The following is a 20,260-nucleotide window of genomic DNA, read 5'->3' on the forward strand; positions in this document are numbered from 1 at the left end:
GCACTGTGACGACTGATCGCTGACGCTTTGTCTAGCCAGTAAGAGCGCGCTCTGTTGCAGAACACGACGTGACGTCATTCCTCGTCGTGATTGGCTGAATTTGAAAAATACAATTCGCGGGAAGCGGAAATCCTCCAGCTGAGTGACCGAAACCGAGCGACCTGTGAGGAGATCTCCGGGGCCAGACAGAACGAGCTACCGGGCAGCAAGCAGCGGCTGCAACATGATGAAACCCGCGTAAGTACAGCGGAGGACGTTATAGACGTGAGGTGATCCGTGCAATGTACCTGCTGTGCGCCTGGGGCTGTATACACTATGTATAGGGCCGTGGGTATGGCTGTCTACACTCTATATATGGGTGTGTGTATACACTATATATAGGTCCATGCATATGGCAGTGTATACTATACGGGTGTATCCAATATTTGAGAGGTCTCTGGGTATATTTGGGGGACATACTATGATTTTCGTATGATCAGACTGCAAAGTTTTATTTTTAGTAAAGTATTTTAATGAATTTTCCCAAAAAATTAACACTTGGTTAATCCGACACTAATGCTATGATGTCATGTCATGACGTTATGTGTTTGCTTCTGGGGCCAGAGACTGGCTGCAGCGGTCACATGACTGATGTGTGATGTCATCACTGAGGTATTGGAGGTGAGCAGAGTGGCACTGATGGTGATGTCATCTTATGTGAGGAAGGGTTGTGTGATTGGATGTATCATAAGGACTGAGGTGCTCACTATCCCCTTGTGTCTTGTAAATGACCTGCAATTGTACAGTTAAAGGTATTGTATTGTCCTCTTTCTGCAAATATTTTTTGTAATGTAAAAAGTTATAGAATTTTCCTATATACTTGTTGTTTTCTAGATTCTATAGAAAGAATCATTGTTTACTTCATGTGGTTCAAAACCGGTCCGTGGTCATGTGATGTCACACAGGCGCACAGCGCGGTATGTCCCTGGTCATGTGATGTCACACAGGTGCACGGCTCATTATTTGAGATGACAGGACCCATTGTTTGGGTCTGGCCGCTTCATCAAATCCCTGGCTAGTTGTCAGGGGCATTCATTTGCTTTATCGGCTGATCAGGTGGCAGAACTTGAACATCAGGTCCGCTCATCTCTACTTGTTGTAACACGACTCAGATTACTGTAAGAAGCAGTGCACCTGTGTGACATCACATGACCAGGAATATAACGAGTCGTGCACCTGTGTGACATCACATGACCAGGAATATAACGAGTCGGGCACCTGTGTGACATCACATGACCAGGAATATAACGAGTCGGGCACCTGTGTGACATCACATGACCAGGAATATAACGAGTCGGGCACCTGTGTGACATCACATGACCAGGAATATAACGAGTCGGGCACCTGTGTGACATCACATGACCAGGAATATAACGAGTCGGGCACCTGTGTGACATCACATGATCATGGATACAATGAACAATACTGTACAATAGTAGAAAGGGTCCTGGTGTCTGTCTGTCTGTCACCACGAAAATAAAGATTTTTTGGGGGATCAGATGATGTGCATGCTGCCTGTGTTTCTTCTATTTTCAAGGATACAACGACCCATGCACCTATGTGACATTACATGGTCATAGATACAAGAAGCCCTGCACCTGTGTGACATCACATGACCATGGTCAGGTTTCCATCCACAGGATGTAAACAATGAAGCTTCCTATAGAATGACGGCAATCACAGATTTAGAAAACTTATGAATTGATATAGAAAGTACAGGCAGTCCCTGGGTTACGAACTAGATAGGTTCTATAGATTTGTTCTCAAGTTGAATTTGTATGTAAGTTGGAGCTGTATACTTTATGATTGTAACCCCAGACAGGAATTTATTTATTTTTGGTCTCTGTGACAATTTGGATTTTAAAAATGCTGGATTGTCCTAAGAACAAGGATTAAAGGGGTTATCCGGGTTTAATTTTTTTTTTATGTCCGGGCTGGGGAGGGCTAGTTAAACATAATAAACATGTACTTACCTCCTCCGGTGCTGCCGATGTCCCGCGCCGCGGCCCGTCTTCTCTGTGCGCTGGTTTCATTACACCGGCGCACAGGGAGCTTCCGGCCGGCCGGAAGCTCCCATGCGCACCATCTCTCAGCGCTTACAACGCTGAGAGATAGGGACGCATGGGAGGAGCCGTCCACATCGCGGACCGGAAGTTCCCTGTGCGCGGCTTCCGTGCCCCTGTTTGGTACGAATTCAACACTAACACCATATTCCATTACACTAGAAGACACCTTTTATACATCTTGTATCTATTATTCATCTTGTGGAAGCGGCTGCTGTTGTTGGCCACACATTTCCTGGGTCTGATGTTCTCCAAGTAACACAGGAGGTATTTGTCTCTCTGGTGCTATACAAATAATTCCTGCGTGTTGCATGGCTGGGAGTGTGGGAGCGATGCCGTGTGCATGAGGCCGGGGCAGAGTAAGGCTCACACTGGTCTCTTGTCTTGCTTTAGGTATTTTCTTTGATAACGCTAACAGCTCAGGAATGTGCTGGCTATGGGTGTGTGCAGGAAAAATAATCCCCCTCCACCAGCTCTCGCTTGATACATCCTCCAAAGCAAATTTTCTCCTGCTGAAACAAAATTGGATCTTGGAGCGGCCTAAAATGGTTTGATCGGACAGAGGTTATAAGTTAGTACCTAACAATTGTGAAATAAAACAAATGACATCAAGAATGTAGAAATGAGTCAATGCTTGTTCACCAGCCTGAAATGTTGCTCTGGGTGGATAAAGGGACATGTTATTGTAACTGAGGTGGCTATACAGTAGTGTAGTATAAAACAAGAACACGGTTATAGGGCTCTCGCCTGTTTACAGTCATGTATCTCTCTACAAGATGCCGTGGTATTTCGGGAAGAAAGTTCCTGGTGTTTCACAAGAAAATTCACAAAGTTCAATTAAACATTGTGCAGACTCAATCACAGTATGCAGTGTCCTCCCTCCTGGTTCTGAATCGGCTTTGTAAAAGTTATACGCCTCACCAGGCTTGCTCTGTGGGAGAGATCACACGTTGTGCAGTCTGTTATACTTAAAGATAATCTGGCATCAAAATCCATCATGATAAACCAGGGACACTTACTCATAGACCCAGGCACTGTGACTGTGGTAATATTTGTTATCCATGGCCTCCTTCCTTCTAAAAATTAAACTTTTACAGTTATTCTAATGAGCCAGAAGAAGGGCAACCCTAGTCCCTTTGTGATCTGACTTGAACGCTAATGCACTGCCTCACCCAAAAATGTAAGTAGAACAAAGTCTCATACAGGCGGTCCCCTACTTAAGGACACCCGACAACCCATAGTTACAGACAGACCCCTCTGACCTCTGTTGAAGTTTCTGAATGCTTTACTATAGTCCCAGACTGTAATAATCAGCTGTAAGGTGTCTGTAATGAAGCTTTATTGATAATCCTTGGTCCCATTACAGCAAAAAATGTTTAAACTCCAATTGTCACTGGGGCCAATTTTTTTTTTTTTTTGTCTAGATCTACAATTATAAAATATACAGTTTCGACTTACATACAAATTCAACTTAAGAACAAACCTCCGGACCCTATCTTGTACGTAACCCGGGGACTGCCTGTATACGGGGGCATGCGTTATGTTTAACACCCTAACGACATGTGACTTACTGGACTTGACATGACTATTAAAGATTTATGGAGCAGGCTTAGGGTCTGATGCATCCTCACCCCGGCTGACAGCCGGAATCCTTACAAAAGGTTCTGTGCCTGTCATAGTAGGCTCTTTCTACAGGCTCTTTTATACATCCAATGATTCTACAATATTCTGTAATAAACAGTATATGTAGTAATCAGACTCTGTAGGGTTCAAGTACCCTTGCGGGCCTAGAAACATGGGTAAAAAAAAAAAAATCAAAAAGTTCAAATTGCCCTCCTTTCCCTAGAACTCAAAGAGAAATAAACGTACATTAACTCAAACCTGTCAGGTATCGCCGCATCCAAAAATTCTTGATCTCTCAAAATATAAAAGCTGTTATTCCTGGCTTTGGACCCCCATAACGGAAAATGGTGCACAAAAGTATGAATTCTCACTTTTTTGACATTTCACATCTCAAAACATCGAATATGAATAGTGGATCATCAAAAGGTTGTACTGTCCGGAAAATAAAAGCGGTGAAATATCACACGATACACAGACCCGTACACCAAGACCTACATAAATGTGGTATCCCCGGGGTTGTACTGACGGAAAGAATAGAGCACACAGTGAAAGTGGTTAAATGTAAAATGGATAGTCCATTGAATTTTTCCGGTTAAATGCCTGCAATTTCCCAGATCACCCCTGCATATCACTGGCTGTTGAGTAAAGCCTTACAACAGCCATACTAGGTTATACATTTGTGAATGATTGGGCCTTGTTCACACATAACTAGTGCTTCTGATGTAGGGGATTTGTTCTTGGTACATAAAAGTTTGTAGTGTTGACTTAAAAAGGTTTCGCCTGATCTTCACTCTGGGAATATTAGTGAGTAAGATGTCTGCTGAGGGCTGCTGCTTTGCCTTTGGTCTGTAGCTGAACTGGAGAATTGGAATCGGAAATCGGAAAAGCGCCAGTAAGCGGGAATACAGGCCTTTGCTGCATGAAGAAGGTGGCAGAGCTGCGACTTTTTGCGTGTAGCAATAGAAACCTCATGATGGTGCAATAAGACCCAAGCAAAGTCATCCTTTATATCCCAATCTCACCTTGCAGATCAGCCCCAGCATAAGATGTTTAGAAAGCGGCTGCTGAGCGTACCTTCCTCCATTCCACAACACCAGCAATCCCTAATTCTGTAAACATTTTGAGTACATAAGGTACCCTATACCATCTAGTGATTGATTTATATTTCTTTTCTCTCTGCTTCGCAGAGTCGGAGGTCCATTATATATCCAAGTATAAGCCGAGACACCTAATTTTACCACCAAAAACTAGGAAAACCTATTGACTAGAGTATAAGCCTAGGGTGGGAAGTGCATTGATCACAGCCCCCTGGAGTATATAGACAGCCAGCCAGCCCATAAAAAAAATAAATAAACTGCGTACTCGCCATTTTGACGCCCCGGGCAGCTCCTCTTCTTTCTTCATGTACGCAGCTGCCAGCGACAGGTCTGTGCGGCGCACAAACTGATAGAGATAGAGATACGCCATCTCCCATCCAGCAGAAAGTGACCGTAGAGCAGAGTCTTCAGGAGAGATGATTGCAACCAAATATTGTATGGTTTATGTTTTGGCTTTCTTGGGAGTGTAAATTGTTGTGTCTTGCAGTACATATAAATCTGCTCACTTTATTTTTAAATCCCTATTTGTGTGTAAACCTCTAATTTGATGTGAGTTTTATGTAAATATGTTTTTGTTGTATTTTTATGGTTCAACAACTATTTTATTAAATTAAAAAGTGATACATTTTATCTGGATTTTCTGGTCCGATTGTCAACTTGCAACAACTTCCAGGGTTATGTTGCTCTTCATGGCATTTATTGGGCACCTTTTAATTTAATGGTCTTTTCTTCTGCAGTCGAGCCAAGCCCCCACGAAGGGCAGTTCCAAAGAAACCCTCTAACAGTGGACAGAAGGATCCAGTTGGTGTAAGTATACAACCTCAACATACAAGGGCAGGATTTGTAAAACACTTCTCATCTGTCATTAGTTTAGCCTAGTGTCCCATACACAATGGTTAAATACTCCATAATTGTCTCTTACGTACTATTATTTACTAACTGTTTCTAAAACCTCCATCTGACGTGACTGTACTTCTCCAGGTGTACTGTAGGGTTCGTCCACTCAGTCCCCCAGACCAGGAATGCTGCATTGAAGTGATCAATGAGACCACCGTGCAGCTGCACCCCCCAGATGGCTGCAGAGTCAACAGGAACGGAGAGTTTAAAGAGGTGAGAATTACACTATGGAAACTGGATTAAAAAAGGAAAACTGTTGTAGTTTATATATGTGTAGTTTTATACTTTTGAAATTCTGGCTTTCTGGACGGCAGTCAAGTTACATCATATGGGTTTCTAAGATGATAGACTTGAGAGCCCTACGACTGTGTGGGCATTTGTATGACAATCATTGTGCAGGTTGATCTATGGAGTCATTTGTCTAATTGACAAATGTTTTGTTGGTCTTGGTGCACTCATTCCCATCTCTCTTCCATAGACCCAATATTCCTTTAAACAAGTTTTTGGAACCCAAGTGACACAGAAAGATCTTTTCGATGTGGTTGCCAAGCCTCTAGTAGAAGATGTCATTCGTGGTAAAAATGGTAAGCAATTCTGGATGTTCTTGGTGATGATCTTATTGTATGGTTATAATTTATTTTTTAAACAAGCAATTCATCTCTTCAGGACTCCTTTTCACGTATGGAGTGACTGGAAGTGGAAAAACCTTCACGATGACTGGGTCTCCAGGACAAGGAGGACTTCTACCTCGATGTCTACACATGATTTTCAACAGCATCAGTGACTTCCAGGCTAAGAGATATGTAAGACAACTCTACTAGTAGCATAGAAGTTTTATTATAGAATTAGCTACCCATAGCTTTCTGCCATTTCGGTGTGTGTGATGAAGCTTGGATTAATACCATGTAATTATTTGGTTCTAGGTCTTTAAGACTGATGATAAAAATGGCATAGAAGTGCAGAATGAGGTGGATGCATTACTAGAGCGCCAAAAGCGAGATGCTCAGCCACAGTTGGTCACAAGGACTCCACTAAGCAGGTATGGGGAGCAGAAGTAGGTTACTTCTTTAAATTTGTCCCTCCCAGATACTTATACAAAATGTTCTGCAGACAGAGACCAGAACCTGAGTTTGCAGATATGATAAATATTGAAGATGCCTGCAAAGTAGAAGAAATCGATGAAGACAGCGTGTACAGCGTCTTTGTGTCCTATATCGAAATCTACAATAATTACATTTATGATCTTCTGGAGGAAGTTCCTATAGATCCCATTAAACCAAAGTAAGTTTGAATTATTTTCCCCCCTTCTTATAAACCACAGCATTCTCAATGTATGTCATGTTGGTGCTGCTTGTAGCTTTCGTTGGGAGGTTAGGAAGGAACATTGAATGGTGAATTTGACTTTCTCTTGCCTTTTGCTTTAGTTGACTGAAGTGATGCAACAAAGACGTAGTAACCTGTTGCTATTTCTTCATTAGGTGGAACACGCCGGGAAAGAATGCAGAGTTTATGTATGTTACATTACATAGCTTTTGCCTTGTTGCCCAGCTCTGCCTGATTCCCTAGTTTTGTAGGCCATCATCTTCCTGTACCCTCATGTGTTGTACATTTCCATAATCCTGCATGTGGCTTCACCTGCTCATCACGCTATTAGTCTTTTCCCCCTAACATCTGCTGCCACATGCTCATTTTCACTATATTCTGCATTATTTTCAGACCACCACAGTCTAAGATTTTGCGTGAAGACCAGAACCACAATATGTATGTTGCAGGGTGCACAGAAGTTGAAGTGAAATCTACCGAAGAGGCCTTTGATGTCTTCTGGAAAGGTGGGAAGATTTCTTTAATTGAAAATTTCTTTAAATCATTTGAGGCAATCTGAAGGTGCTAATTTAGTTTTAAATGCAGTTTTGGTAATTTAACAGGTGAAAGAGTTGAACTGAATGATGTGATTTCGAAGGGGAAACTTGTTCAACATATGCCTTTCACCTGTTAAATTAACAAAACGGCACCTCAAAACTGATTGATGCAGTTTTAACTGCAATGTGTGACCGCACCCTGACACCTCATAAATCTCTTCATAGGAAATCCACGTCTGGAAAGCTTGTTTATCCGCAATATGTTATGTTTAAAGAAAATTTTAGTTTTGTCCTCATACAAATAAGCTTCTTGGTGCACCAGAGCCATGCCTGCGGGTGCACTTGTTTTCATCTCTCTATGATGCCCAACATCAGTCACTGCCACCCTTTTGCACATTGACGAATATCCCTAGCAAAAAGTTGTGGAAAGAAGAAAACTGGTGCTCATACAGGCCGTGCCTAAGCTTCAGTTCACCATAAGCTAATTGGCATAAAGATAAAACTGGAAAACCTATACCTACAGGGTAGACTCCCTTTTAATAGGCGGCGAGGTGGCGCTGGGGTCCTGGATTCGAATCCCACCCAGGTCAACATCTGCAAAGAGTTTGTATGTTCTCTCCGTGTTTGTGTGGGTTTCCTCCGACACTCCAATACATACTGGTAGGTTGTTTAGATTGTGAGCCCCATGGGGACAGGGACCAATTTGACATGCTTTGTGCAGCGCTGCGTAATCTGTGTGCGCGCTATATAAATAAACAGTTATTATTATTATCCTGAATGGGTTAATTTGTGGTCAATAGCCGTGGATGCTGTAACAAAATTTTTTTAAAAATCCTGTACTTGCTGCCTCCAATTCCAGTAAATGTGGGACAGATTATAGAATTTTTATAACATATAGAATATCTTAATTTTTACTCCTCGTCCACTTGCCTTTTTAAAACCTATATATACAAGTATCTGCAGGAGAAATTAACAATCTTCACCTCCAGGTCAGAAAAGGAGAAGAATTGCAAACACGCAGTTAAACCGTGAATCCAGCCGCTCCCACAGTGTCTTCATGATAAAGCTGGCACAAGCCCCTCTCGATGCTGATGGAGATCATGTTCTGCAGGTAAGCTAATTTTATTTCTTTTGTTAGGGGACACTTTGTAGCTCCTACTATGCAGGATGTCTTGCTGCCATGAGTAATATGTTATTCCACTGAGTTAGGTGCAGAATATTAGTCTGGCAGAAGAGAATGAAATCTGTGTGAATTATCATTTAGCAACCATTTAATAATTCTATGTGCCCGCACATAGTGTAAATGTGTATTTGTCAAATATTATTTTTCCAGGAAAAGGAGCAGGTTACAGTAAGCCAGCTCTCACTTGTGGATTTGGCAGGGAGCGAGAGAACAAACCGCACTAAAGCTGAGGGCAGCAGACTACGTGAAGCTGGTAAAGTCGAAAAGCTGGACGTTACTTCTTTACCTATGAGACTTATGTTTTCAAGGAATCTTTATCCTTATCCCAGATGTTATCTTTGTTTTTAGGGAATATAAACCAGTCCCTCATGACCCTAAGAACCTGTATTGAGGCTTTACGAGAGAACCAAATTTGTGGAACCAATAAGGTAAGTAGGGTTTGATGAATCAATTTGGTTTTGTTCTCTCACAAAGGTGACGCATGTTTGCTAACTAGTAGCGCGAGGGCTTTAGGACACCAGTTATTCAGTCTGGTTGATGTTGTCCTAACTATAAACCGTTTCTCCATAGATGGTCCCTTATAGAGACTCAAAGTTAACTCATCTCTTCAAGAATTACTTTGATGGGGAAGGGAAGGTCCGAATGATAGTTTGTGTTAATCCCAAAGCTGATGACCATGAAGAGAGTTTGGTGAGTATTGGAGAGCGCAACTACTAATTCAGAAATACTTGACTACTCAGTATTTTACGTTTCTAATATGAATGATATGTTTTACAGCAAGTTATGCGATTTGCTGAGATGACTCAGGAAGTTGAAGTTGCTAGACCTATAGACAAACCAATCTGTGGCCTCACACCTGGACGTCGGTACAGGAACCTAGCGTTTAAAGATGAGCTTACACGTAGATTGGAGGAGCGTGGTGGTCCTGTAAATGGAGGCATGTGCACTCTTGGTTACTACTCTCTCATTTTTTTTTTTTTTTTCCCTTTTTTATACTTTTTAGAAAAAATAAAACTTTTTTTTTTCCTTTTTGTTTCCATAGAGCCTGAAGAACAGGCAGTAATAGAGATGCTCATCCAGAGCTTCCCTCCTATTCCATCCTGTGAGCTTTTGGATTCTAATGACGACCAAACTCTTCCACGGCTCATTGAAGCTCTTGAGAAGCGTCGCCGTATTCGCCAAATGATGGCTGAAGAATTCAACAAGAGTGGTGAGCCCGACTTCTGACCATCTATTTAAACTCGATGCTTCCTGTATATTTCCCAAGCTCACAATCCTGTGATTGTGTCTGCAGTTATCTCCTTCAGGGCCATGCTACAAGACCTGAACGGTGTAGTGGCAGCCAAGGAGAACATAGCCCAAGGGAGAATGACTGAGAGGGAGAGGATGATCGTGTCTCAGAAAACTGAAATAGAGCGACTAGAAAAGAAAGTTAAAACTCTGGAGTACAAAGTAAGTGCACAGACAACTGTTTGAGCTTCCTGTGTCGTCTGGCTTCAGTGTCTTATACTTATATATGTATTTACAGATTGATATCCTGGAGAAGACAACCACCATCTATGAAGATGAAAAGCGCACACTACAACAGGACCTCGAGGCTCATCAACAGAAACTGCAGCGACAGCTGTCGGACAAGAGGCGGCTAGAAGCGCGACTGCAGGGAATGGTGACAGAGAATACCATGAAGTGGGAGAAGGAGTGTGTAAGTATCTCTGGTAGACCGTTGTGTTTGGTAATTGACAAAATTTATAGAAATATGATAGAATTTTGGTTATATTCTTATCAAGCCACCAAGTACAGGCAGTCCCCAGGTTACACACCGGATAGGTTTTGTAGATTTGTTCTCAAGTTGGATTTGTATGCAAGTCGGGATTGTATATTTTGTAATTGTAAGCCCAGCCAAATTTTTTTTTTTTTTGGGTCTCTGTGACAATCGGATTTTTAAAATGTTTAATTTGTTATCAGAACCGGGAATAACAATAAAGCTGGAACTTTTGATAAGTGTTACAGCTGATCTTTGTAGCCTAAGGCTAAGGTACAGTAAATTACCAACATCCAGAGGTCTGTTTGTAACTAGGGGTCGTCTTTAAGTAGGGTGTTCTTAAGGGACCGCCTGTACTGCTTTTATTATCTGATTACATAGGATTACTCCCAAAATGTGAACTACGTTGATCCACAGCTTTTGTCTGGTATTGCAGCGTAGCCCTTCTTAAGGAAATGTAGAAGCAGATGGGCAGCCTGGGTCCCCCTTACAGACTGATATGAAGGTGTTTTGGGTAGTAAGCAGCCTGTTACTTTTAATTCTGAAAAATTATTATCTTTTTTTATTGCAGGAGCGTCGTGTGGCAGCCAAGCAGATAGAGATGCAGAATAAGCTGTGGGTGAAGGATGAAAAGTTAAAACAGCTCAAAGCAATAGTAACAGAAAGTAAAGGCGACAGGCCAGAAAGGCCATCTAGAGAGAAGGACCGAGACGCGAAGGTTCCCATCAGATCCATATCTCCTTCACCTGTACCTGTATGTGTCACGTGGATTCTCTACGGTGTTGGGTGGTGGTGGATATACAGACACGTGTCCTACCTTTGGGTTGTTTGCATGCTGGGGGGTTTATCACACTGTCTGTCTGCATTCAGCTCACTGGGGAGGGAGCTATTCCACTTGTTAACCAAAGTACATACATTATATTCATGATCTGTGCTTTTTCATCATATGCTTTTTCCATATTTTGGAGGAGGAGGATGCCCGTACACTCCGGGCATACATGTGGACACTATATAACTAGATATATTCTCTAGGCCAGTCCCAGTATTTACTGTCTTACATTGATTTCCTTTGTCTTTGGTTTCTTCAGCTTCCTGGTAACCCTGTTTCTCAGCCTCCCCACCACATTGTCACCCCTGCTCGCTTACAGCTGCACAGGCGTTCAAACTCCTGCAGCAGCATTTCCGTGGCCTCCTGCGTGTCACAGTGGGAGCAGAAAACTCCACAGCACAAACCAGAAAGCAAGATGGGCCCCAACCGCAGGCGGTGGGAGCCAGAGTCAGCTAGGAAGTGTAATGCAGCGGAGAACAGGACAGGTTATCCGTCATCCATTATACAGGCAGAGCTAGAAGAGGATCAGTATCTCAGGGTTAGTGAGGTTTTCTGTGTGTGCAAATGGCCTTCCACTGAACAAGGCTTGTACGGCTCGCTCTGTAAAAACCAGCCTTATGTAGTGTTACTGCTTCCAATGGCCTTCCCTGCTTCATGCTGCACATTGCTGTGCTACGCTCCACCGAGTGGCCTGCTCCAGATACAGAGAGGCAGCAACCAGCTCTGCCATATTGCTTCAAAGAAATGGATTTCTGAAATGATTCTGCAAACTGATGTGGCCTCCAACTATCCAGACAAAATCAGTGACTACATGTCTGCCACTTGTAGTCATTCGGTGCCAGCTGTGTAACATCAGCAGAGCCTTTAGAATGTAACCTAACCCAAAAATCGCCATCCTAGGTCACTGTTCTAGTCTGCTGCAATAGCTCCAATCATCTATTTGTTTTCCCAGTGGTATTCACAAATCCATTTCCTTCCTATTCTTATGGAGAGTTCAAAAAGCAATTCTCTTATCTGTAAATATCATGCAGCATGCACTTGGTTGTGTTTGGATATGAGTTGCATAGCAAACACTAGCGTTCCTCTGTATGATTCCTGCATGTCCTGAGAAGGCGGGTTAGCTGCAGTTTCATATGTTCCTTGCTATTGGATAAAGGCTGATTTATTCCAGAAATATCACAATACTTGGTTGTTGGCTGGTGCAACTCTACTTGAGCAGCAACTGGCGCACAACCTAGGTGCGGTGATGCTTCTGTAATATGTTTATTATCCTAGACAACTTCTTCATCTTATTGGATGTACAACACCCTGTGCTTAATGGGGCCGTAACCCCTGCGTAGCAGAAGGGGACTGGGAGCTCCTCGCCCCTCCCCCCTCCATAGGCTCAGTCATGGTGCTGTGAGGCACTGTGTGAACAGGTGCCAGAAAACTTGATAGTGGTCCTGATCTGGCCGCAAATTGCGCCGCTGGGGTCTCGGCCCTGTTATGCTTGTGTGCATGAGGCCTTAAAGTGATATTTTACTAGTCCATCTCAGAGCAGATTGTGACAAATTTGAGCAGCTTAAATTTGTCTCTGATCTCTTCCTGCTATAAAACTTGCACCACTTCTAAATTAAACTTTTATAGTAAAAATGTTTGTCTGCAAAACCAGACTCTTGTTTTTGCCTTGTTTAAAGTGCCCAAAAGCTTTGTATAAATATGCATAAAAATCGAGCATGGATAAACCAGGGGCACTTATAGTCCCAGGCATCATGACTGTGGTGATTTTCTTATATGTGTTTTTCATGGCCTGCTTGTCTCCAAAATCCACTTTTATAATTCTGATGCTATTCTGAGTCTGGGGATAAACTTGAGTCCTTCTCTGGCTTTTTCATTCACTGGTTGTCACACTGCAGGAGAAACTGCCCCCTACCCCTCACTGTGCGCTAAAATTTCCTCTGCTGTGAAATTACATCAGGCAGATGGGGGAAGTGCTGTGGGTGCACATGGCTACAGCCTGTGAAACTACAGCATGGAGGGCCTCTAACTCCCACCCCTTCACGCTTGGTGGCATAATAAAAGTTGATTTTAGAATGGAGGCGGCCATGGATAACAAATATAAGAGGAGTACCGCAAGGCCCGATTCACACCACCGTATGGGGGACATATGTACTGCCACAACCACCGGCTGTGGCACCATACCGCTCTGTACACAGGGAAAAGATGGGACATGTCTTATCTTTCCCCATTTTATAGACCGTGCGCTGTGGATTGCTATGGAGAGGGGAGGGGTCACCCCTCTTGCCCATGGCACCTGACATATGCCCGGCGGGCCGTAGTTGTGCGGGCATACGTTCGTGTGAATGCGCCCTAAGTGTTCCGGGTTTATCGTGCATGAAATTGATTGTAGATTTCCTTGAATGTCAACAAACTACAGTAAATTGATAAATCTCTCCTGCCCAAAGATTATAAAGTTATTCTGCATTCCTGCTGCAGCCACTGGGGGGAGCATATTAAATTGTTATGCAAATGCTCCCTCTAGTGGTGATTGTAAGACATCATTTGCTCTGTCCTGTGTGCAGACAGATCTCCCTGTGCTGAGGTGTTACAATCTTTCTGCAGCAAACATAATTCTTAGTTAATCATAGAATACTAACACAGGATAATTTTTGCTCAGCTCTTCAAGGCCTACATAATTGTCTTGTTCGCATGTGAAGTACAATTATTATAGCGGCCGTTGTGTATGATAACAAGAATGCATGGAAGCCCCTCAGACTGTGGTCTTCTGCCCCTCTCCCCAGTTGCTGCTTTGCTCGCTCTAACCAATGTGGATTGTGCATGTGAATTGTGTTTTAAATTTTATTACAACAAATGAATATACAGAGGGACTGAGCAGCTCAACAGACCCGATAAATGGGGAACCACATACGTTTTAATGTATCCCTAAATAAGAGAATAAACTTTACGACAGGGGTCCCTCAGGTGAATGGAGCAACAAGCCAACCCTGCGATCTGCCGCCCTATTCATTCGCTATGACTGCTGTAGATCAATGGGTTCTGTACCCACCTTCTCTCACAGCCCTATAGACATTGAATGGAGTGGCGGTAACTGGTTTGTATGACCTGTTGCTCCATACAGAAGAACTGGACCCCATGTAGATTTAATATACTGAGTCTCTGCCGCCTCCACCAGGGGGCGCTTATTGCATACACTGTGCTCTGTGATCCATGTATACCAGTATGCATTCAGCTCCCTCTAGTGGTGTCTGCTGGTGTTTCAGGCCTGTTGACTGCTTCTGTCTTTCTGCCCTGAATAATTTGGTTACTGATTCGCTGTCTTGATTTGATTTCTGGTCTTGCTTAGAACGTCCCCCCAGTGCACTCCAGACACCGTCGCTCACGCTCGGCAGGGGCCGAGAGATGGGTAGACCATAAGCCGACCGGTAGTGTGGAGACGGAAACGGTCATGCAGCCTCACGTCCCCAACGCAATCAAAGTATCTGTTGCCAGCGAAAAGGCGCTGGCAAAATGTGATAAGTACATGCTGACACACCAGCAGCTGGCCTCCGATGGGGAGATAGAGACTAAACTCATTAAGGTAACGGTCTACATGTCAGAAAGGGAACATAAGGGGTCAGCCCATGGCTGCCAGAGCTGTGCATGGCAAATGTATACATATATACTGTCCTGCCCAGCCTTATGTAAGACAAATCAGTCTGTCTCATGTATGTACTTGTGTTACTACTACTACTACTGTCACAACGTGGTGAGCACAATATGGTGTCTCTGCCTTCTTATAGTCTGTGCCTAATGTGCTGTTCCTCCATATTTCAGGGAGATGTGTTCAGGACCCGAGGGGGAGGTCAGTCTGTACAGTTCACAGACATTGAAACTCTCAGACAAGAATCCCCTCCAGGCACCAGGTGAGTGTAACCCTCCAGAGATAAATGTCGGCATCTGGTAATGGCTTTGGATCATTTTGCTCACATGTTATTACTTACCGTATCCCAGCCGCAAGCGCAGATCTTCTGAAACGAATCGACCCCCACAGATTGAGAACACGGATTCGGAATGGACGGATGTGGAAACCAGAGTATGTATAAGGCTTGATCACTGAGCTGTAGTGGGTCACTCTGTGTGTTACGTGAGTCGTGTGTTCTGCGCCATTAATAACTTCTTTCTTTGTAGTGTTCTGTTGCTGTAGAAATGAAAGCTGGATCCAACTTGGGACCTGGTTACCAACATCACGCCATTCCTAAGTAAGTTATTCATCTGCCTGCAGCTGAAACACTGAAATGTAGGAAGATGATTTGGGAGAAATTGATACTTGGTGAATGCATTGATTTTAAGGAAAAAGCCATCATGATAAACCAGGGACACATACCCATAGATCCGGGCACTGTGACTGTGGTAATCTTCTTATATGTGTTATCCATGGCCTCCTTCCTTCTAAAAATCAACTTTTATAATTATGCTAATTAGTCTTAGGGTCTCCTAGGGTTGTTACCAGAGACTCTCCATGCTGCAGCTTCACATCATGGTAGATTTCCCATGTCCAGTAAGTGATCTGCCCAAAGTTTAATCTACTTGTCAGCGACGAGTGCAAAATTTTGTCTTCGTATTTGCTTGAACGTCTGCAGTGAATTCATATATTGTACTTGTGGATTCTCCACACATTTTTGTGTGAATTTCTCCTGCCGTTGTGAGGACTGATAATATCCACAATGTTTATCTATCGTGTGAAAAAAAAATCTACATTCTGCATGACTGTTTGGAAACTTACATTTCAAGAGAAAGATTTGCTTTGGGAAAATCGACACATTACACCCTGACTCGGTCATCTGTCACTTGTCCCCTGTTGTGATTCTCTGTCCAGTCTGCACCCTGTGTAGCACCCATTGCAGTCCTACTCCTTTCCATCTCTGCCACATTTCATACTGGTTTAGAGAAGAAATTTGTAACGCGTGTAAACGTAGGATCTGACTACATGTGGTGTCAGGAAGAAAATAGAATAAAAAAAAATGTAGAAATAAAATGGAAATCTTTCTGTTAAAGAGGACCTGGAATCCATATAAAAGGCACTAGGAGCTTCTTACTAAAGTAAGTCACTCCTAGCGCTGGAACAGATGTAGCAGTGTTATACTGCTTGCGTTATCGGAGACACTGCCGCGCTGTACACTAAAAACGCCGGACCGGTCCCATGTATTCATGAGGGGGCGGTCTGAGGCATTGCCTCTTCCCGGACCACCCCTCCCACTCCATAGGCCGGCGGTGACCGCCTCCTTGTCCCACCCCCTAGTAAATACACCAGATCGCTGTGAGCTTGGTCCGGCGTTTTCTGTTGTACAGCGCGTCAGTGTCTGCTAGCATTATCAGAGGTTTCCTATACCACTAGCAGTGTAACACTGCGGCGTTTGTAGTAGCACTAGGAGCTGCTCGCTTAAGTTGTCACCTTTTTATGGGTGACGGGTGCTCTTTAAAACCCACTACATCACTTCTGCAATGGAATAGCATAGGTAAGGTCCAGTTCACATCTAATTCTTGTGAGCCAAAACCAGGAGAGGAGGATCACACAGAACTGCTGTAAGTTTTTCTGCAGACTACACAGAGAAGAGGTACAAGTCTCCCCCTTACCAACCTGTGTATTCCTCCACTCTTGCTACTGACTTATAAAAATTGAAGACCTAACGGAGATGTGAACTGGACCTTAAATGAATGATGAAGTCTTCACCTCATCGATTGATTACATTTGCCCTGATGTGTTGTAGGTGGAGGCTGCACATGTCTTTAATGTTCCCTGTTCTTTCCTTTCAGGCGCAGAAAACCTTGAATGTCCGGTAGCGGATCACGATGGATTCTTCAGCTCCAAGACATCGGGACAGATCGGGCTTCTGTGTGTGTATATAGAGAATACAGGGAACATTTTATAGCGCGCTGATCTGTGAAGCTGTTACTCCCCTCCTCGGCTCTATTACCTGACAGACTGTATATTTTGTCCTTTTTATACCGTTCTGTGTATTTTATGTAACCTTTCATGAGCTTCTAGTCCTTTATCGCAGCCATTGTGACCTTAGACTACACACACATTACCGTCATGAAAGGGATTTTATTTTCCAGATTTTCTTTGTATTCTTAGTAGACCCGCTGCTGTGTCCTCGGTAGCAAAAATGCACTTTACCAAAGCTGTTCACCCAGATACACTGTCTATTTAATGTGTCCAGTAAGGGATAGGACCCGCCTGCGAGCTGCCGGTTGGGAATCAATAAACTTTCAGTGGCTTCATGAAAACTTTGGACTTTGTGGATTTCCCTGCTGCGCTCAGAGGTGCCAGAACCTGGAAATGGTCTGTACTTGGGTTATATCTATCACTGGCTACACTACAGGAGAGAGTGACGTATAGAACATTCATAGATGCAGTTATGTCATACGACCAGCAGGGGGGGTGATAGTGAATTTCATTTTAATTTTTGGCGTTCTGTTGCTTTACTGTACTTTTAACAAACAGGTTTCTGTATTGTGTATTTTAGTGTTTTAGTCGTCACTTGTTTCATTCACTTTTTTTGTATATTAATCACAAGGTGGAAAATCTGGTTTTATTAGTAACACTTTGCTAAAGTCTAACCCCCCCCCCCCCCCCCCCAAACATCTGTTTCTCCATTATTTCACACTAAAATGTAATTAGTGTTACAATGTCATGTCCCCCTCACGCGTGTTCTCTATACCAGTGCTCCAAGGCTGAGTGACAGTGACACGACCCCTAGCATCATGTGGCCCTGGGGACTTGGATGTATTTCAGTCTGTACTTTTAAGGTTTCCCATTCCCCCTTGGGAGACTATTGAGATTGTGCTTGTGCCGCAGGTTTTATTGCAACGTCTTGGTATAAGTGGGATTACTTTTTGCACTGCCTTGTGTTTTCTAACATCTTCCTAAGACTTTCATCAGTCCTGTGCATTTGGAATTATAGTTGGCGCCACTTTTTTTTTTTTTTTTTTTTTCATTTTTTTTTTTTTTTTTATTTAGGTGGATGTGTTTTTTTTCCGAATCAGTGTGTTGCCTTGGACAATTAATATCAGATATTTGGGGGTCCGGCTCTAGTGGAGGTGCAGGGTATCGCACTCTCATCCCGATCACTGCTGTATTTGGTTGTAGTGAGTAAATCATGGCACGTAGAAGAGCTGTACATCATGGAGCTTAGTCTTCTCTTCTACAACTTTATACAGCAATATATGGAAGTACTTTATAAGAGAAGGAAAAATCTCGCTATTCTCACAACTTCAAATAGAGCATATTCTTTGCTGTAGTCAGTCCCCGCTCTCTTGTCATGTATGTGATGTAGTTCCTGTATGTAAGGTGCTCATTGTATATGTTTTGTACATGATGAAAGCACACGAGTCCTGTCTATCATGGTAGCCCAGGCTTCTATACTGTAATAAAGGACACTTTTGTAAGGTTGCTGTGTAGTGCGCCTCTTTTGGCTGACATTTTGGTTTCTACATTGATAAATGGGGCTAAAGACCCCTTACTTTCCCACACACTTCTAAAAAGCTAAATCTTTACACAAGTTTTTTAGAACAACATTTCTTTGTCCCCCATTGAATGTATTGGATCCCCATCTGGATTTAATGTACTATGCTAAAAGATTGCTATATAGTATTTGTATTATCCCAGAACTAATGCGGCCAAGGTGAAGATTTCTATGCAGAGAAAATGTCCTGTACTCCCCTGGTACTGACTTTCTAGGCATCTCCCTCCATGGATGTCTGGTCAGTAATCTCAGCCAGTGCCAAGCTCCATGGGTGGCTGGAAGAGGCTGCTATAAATGGTTTCTGATGAAAGGAGGGTATTCTGAGCGCAGCACAAGACGCTTTATATAGAACTGTGCCTCAGACAGGTCCGAATTCATGATCAACCACTGCGCTCATGTCTCCTACCACCACATGAATCCTCACGGCCTTGTCTGGCCACTTTCTACTCTACAAAGTTTTCTCAAATCTCTGCTTCCTTTTATTCACACAATTGAGTTTGGTGTAAGTGGTCATAGTCATGTGATGAGGCGGCCAGTGCATCGGGTGTGGAATCCATGCTAGAATGGTGGCTCCTTTCTTCCCCCTGCAGAGAGGCCGCGCACATTGATCTTTACTACCTAATACATGGAGCCTTTCTAGATATCTATGAATATACGGTGTGCAGACACGGTAACATTTTGCAGTATTTCTGGTGCAGCATAAGACGGGTGAAGCAAACCCAGAACTTGCAGGATTGATGCAAATGCTTGCAGTGCTGAGATAAATGCAGCCATTCCTTCTCTGTGCCTTATTTGTATGATCTGTAGTGGAGGAGCTTCACCACTGAGCATGTACATAAAGTGCAGCTACATTCATCATAACTGTAAGGGGATGTCACACACAGCGTTTTTAGGCATTTTTGGGCAGTTTTTAGATTGTAAAAAATGCATGCATTTTGTCTGTTTTTAATTGCGCAAATTTGGAAAACTGGACAAAAACTGATGCATTTTTTTTTTACAAACTAAAAACTGCCTAAAAGCGCCATGTGTGACATCACCCTAACCGGGATGGGGGTTGTACGAGCCGTGCTGATAGGTCACATGCAGCCTGCCAAGCCATGAGATGCGGTCCACACCCTGCTGACAGTCAGAGACCAATGATCTCTTCCATAACCGACAGCAGATCATTGGTGCAGGAGGCTGGATAGTGTAGTGGTCAGTGCAGCTGAGAAGTCCTCACTGCTCCCGGGTCTTCTCAGGCCGCTCCACTCTGTGCCCTGACTCCTGGTTGGAAGCATATGGGTAAGAACACTGAGCAGAATTGCCCCAGAGGCAAGAGAGGACACCGGAACAGTAAGTACCTGTCAGCTGACTATACGGCTCGAGCGAAGAAGCTGCTGCCTTTTTTTTTTTTTTTCTCCCCT

At 43.3% G+C, this 20,260-nt stretch overlaps 1 protein-coding gene across 9 annotated transcripts; it reads left to right on the forward strand.

Annotated features, from left to right (window-relative positions):
- The first annotated feature begins 1 nt into the window (after nt 1).
- KIF23 (kinesin family member 23) lies at nt 2-18,316 on the forward strand. 9 transcript variants are annotated; one of them, XM_072148736.1, is made up of 24 exons: nt 2-237; nt 5,560-5,629; nt 5,804-5,932; nt 6,198-6,303; nt 6,386-6,522; nt 6,643-6,758; nt 6,830-7,000; nt 7,198-7,230; nt 7,436-7,548; nt 8,568-8,689; nt 8,912-9,014; nt 9,110-9,189; nt 9,332-9,451; nt 9,539-9,698; nt 9,804-9,971; nt 10,056-10,213; nt 10,290-10,463; nt 11,095-11,277; nt 11,612-11,890; nt 14,696-14,929; nt 15,166-15,254; nt 15,343-15,424; nt 15,520-15,590; nt 17,146-18,316. In XM_072148736.1, the coding sequence occupies exons 1-24, from the start codon at nt 224-226 to the stop codon at nt 17,159-17,161; spliced, it is 2,928 nt and encodes a 975-aa protein (XP_072004837.1). In that variant the 5' UTR covers nt 2-223; the 3' UTR covers nt 17,162-18,316. The 9 variants fall into 9 exon arrangements, with proteins under 9 accessions (XP_072004837.1, XP_072004839.1, XP_072004838.1 ...); XM_072148738.1 differs by lacking the exon at nt 14,696-14,929 and having other exon boundaries at nt 3-237; XM_072148737.1 differs by lacking the exon at nt 7,198-7,230 and having other exon boundaries at nt 3-237.
- Nucleotides 18,317-20,260: the final 1,944 nt, after the last annotated feature.

This window comes from Engystomops pustulosus, chromosome 4 (assembly GCF_040894005.1).
Source record: "Engystomops pustulosus chromosome 4, aEngPut4.maternal, whole genome shotgun sequence".
Lineage (NCBI taxonomy): Eukaryota > Metazoa > Chordata > Amphibia > Anura > Leptodactylidae > Engystomops > Engystomops pustulosus.